Here is a 2,492-nt window from a genome sequence, read left to right on the forward strand (position 1 = left end):
GTTTCTTTCGGTAAGCATCATGCTGCCTAGATCGCATCTTGCGATCTAGGCAGCACAAGCTTATTTCGTTGTTCATGCGTTGCTCGTATCGAAGCCTTTTTGATGGCGAGCAACGTAGTTATCTTAGATGTGTTACGGTTAGCATTGTTCTTCGTATCATATGCTGTCGTAGTGCAACCCTTATACATCTAGCCGCCCTTACACCTATCTTGGGTGTAGGGGCGGCACCCCGCTTGATCATTATTTAGTAGATCCGATCCGTTACGGTTGCTCCTTGTTCTTCAAGGATTAGTTTAATATCTGCAATAGTTAGGCCTTACAAAGGGTTGGAGGATCCAGCGACGCGTAGGGTGTCGTTTGCTAGCCCTAGACAGGATGTTCCGGGGATCAACCTCGTGTTGGTTTTTAGGCCTTGTCTAGGATCGGCTTACGATCACCGTACGTGACCGCGAGGCCCAATCGTGAGTAGGATGATCCGATTATGCGGTGAAAACCCTGAATCGTCGTAGATCGCTTTAGCTTTATCTTGATCAAGCAGGACCACCATATATTCGTGCACCTCGTACGAATCATGGGTGGATTGGCTCCTTGAGCCGATTCACAGGATAACCTGAGAGCCGATCGAGGCTCGTATTTAGGGGCTGTTTGGTTTAGAGGGTATCCTTCAGGGGATGAGGGCACCCCCAACCACCTGGTTAGGGATAGCCATATTTCTTGTTTGGTTGAGTATGATGGATGAGCCATTTTTTTTGTTTGGCTAGCATGTTAAAATGTGGTTGGGGCCAAGGGATGGGGAGTGGATATGGTGTAGTGGTGACATCTTTACCTGTATGGTGAGATTACCACCACAAGAATATAAGCAAACAGTAGCAATTTCGAAATAAGAGATATTTTGAGAAATTTCAAAGTCTAATTTCATAATGCGATATCGTACTAAACATTACTTACCTAGCTGCAACTATTACATGCCATAGTTCAACAAGTTCATACAACACATAGTTCAATGTTTGCTTGTCATCAAAAGTCACCCATCTAAGTAGCCATATGTCCAACTCGTAGCCTAATGCTTGGTTGTCATCAAAAAGACAATTCAGGTACCACACACAAACAGCCTTCAGTCGTCGGCTCCTCCATCAGTTGGATCAACACTTTGAACAATATCTGGGAATGTATTTTTCACATACCTAGCAACCCATATCATCTTTTGCTCATTCTCCAACACTTGAAATGCTGTTGCAGTGCGAGGATTCTCAACCAAGTAGGCATAGTAATGAGCTAGGAAATCCAAACCAAAACCTGGGAGTTTTTTCATGTTCTCCCAAAGCTCAAGTGTAGAGTTGTTGTTGGTGTCAGCCGTCTTCTCTATAGCAATAGCAAGTCTTTCACTACAAGCCAAGAGAGTTGCTTGCAGCCCCGCATCCGTAGAAGGGTTAGTTTTGGCCTTTTTCTGTTTGGGAGCCGAGGACTCACCAACATTCTGTGATTGGCCAACTTCGTCAGGTGTGGCAGCTACTTCTTCATCAAGATGAACCACATTATTTGATGCTAGAGGCTCACTTGAGCCTCTAGAAAATTGCCCCGTGGCCATGCTTCCTCCATGAATTGTAGCCATCTCTTCAAAATGCTCAATAGGCTTGTTAAGGAAAGGTTCATCCTCCTTGTGATCCTACAAAAAAATCCAGTGATATATATGCATAAATGAACTAACTCCAGCAGTATATAGGAATATAAGGCCATATTCCAACAACTAGTAATGCATGAAATATGTTGCTTCAGCAACTATATATGCATAGTATGAAACATTTCAGCAAGTACATAGGCATAAAAGACATACCAGAATATGGTTTGTGTAATGCTCATGGTCAAGAACAATAATAAACTTCTCTTCATCCCATCCTGCCCCACTCAGTTGCTTCAGTTTCACTATCTTCTGATATTTCCTCCTCCATGTCCTATTATGATTGCTGATCTGTGTGTCAGTCAAGCTAAGATGAAAATGATCATTCAACGCTTTGGCACAAGCAACATAGTGACACTTCTTGAAGCCGGTAGATGTTCTAGTGCCCTTTGCCACAACATCACACAAGTTAGCAAGCATGTATGCTGACATGGTGGGTGTCCATGCAACTTGCTTAGTTTCCATATTCCTACAATGTTACACATAATAGAACACATGAAGATGTCACTTCAGCAACTATATGACATAAAAAAGCAATCAACAAATAAAATGTCATTACATATGCCATTTCAGCAAATAAAATGTCATTACATATGCCATTTCAGCCAATACATATGTGAACCGAAGATCAAAATCAACGGCTGCCATCACATTTTGAGTAGTATTAGTCTTTCTACCACGAAAGGAGGCCTCCAAATCCTTTGTAACGGAGGCTCACACATGTGTACCATCAATAGCTCCAATACAATCCTATTGGGTGGAAAAAATAAAACCAAAGTTCATTATCTAGATATATCAGTGCATAGAAGGACCT

General features: G+C 42.3%; 1 protein-coding gene across 1 annotated transcript; it reads right to left on the reverse strand.

The window, feature by feature from the left end:
* Positions 1-900: 900 nt before the first annotated feature.
* Positions 901-2,110, reverse strand: LOC124684746. The gene is made up of 2 exons (XM_047219004.1): positions 1,835-2,110; positions 901-1,666 (listed from the first exon to the last, which is right to left on the reverse strand). Exons 1-2 carry the CDS (start codon positions 2,108-2,110, stop codon positions 1,115-1,117), a joined length of 828 nt encoding a protein of 275 aa, XP_047074960.1. The 3' UTR covers positions 901-1,114.
* Positions 2,111-2,492: the final 382 nt, after the last annotated feature.

The sequence above is a fragment of the Lolium rigidum genome, chromosome 1 (assembly GCF_022539505.1).
Source record: "Lolium rigidum isolate FL_2022 chromosome 1, APGP_CSIRO_Lrig_0.1, whole genome shotgun sequence".
Classification (NCBI taxonomy): Eukaryota; Viridiplantae; Streptophyta; class Magnoliopsida; order Poales; family Poaceae; genus Lolium; species Lolium rigidum.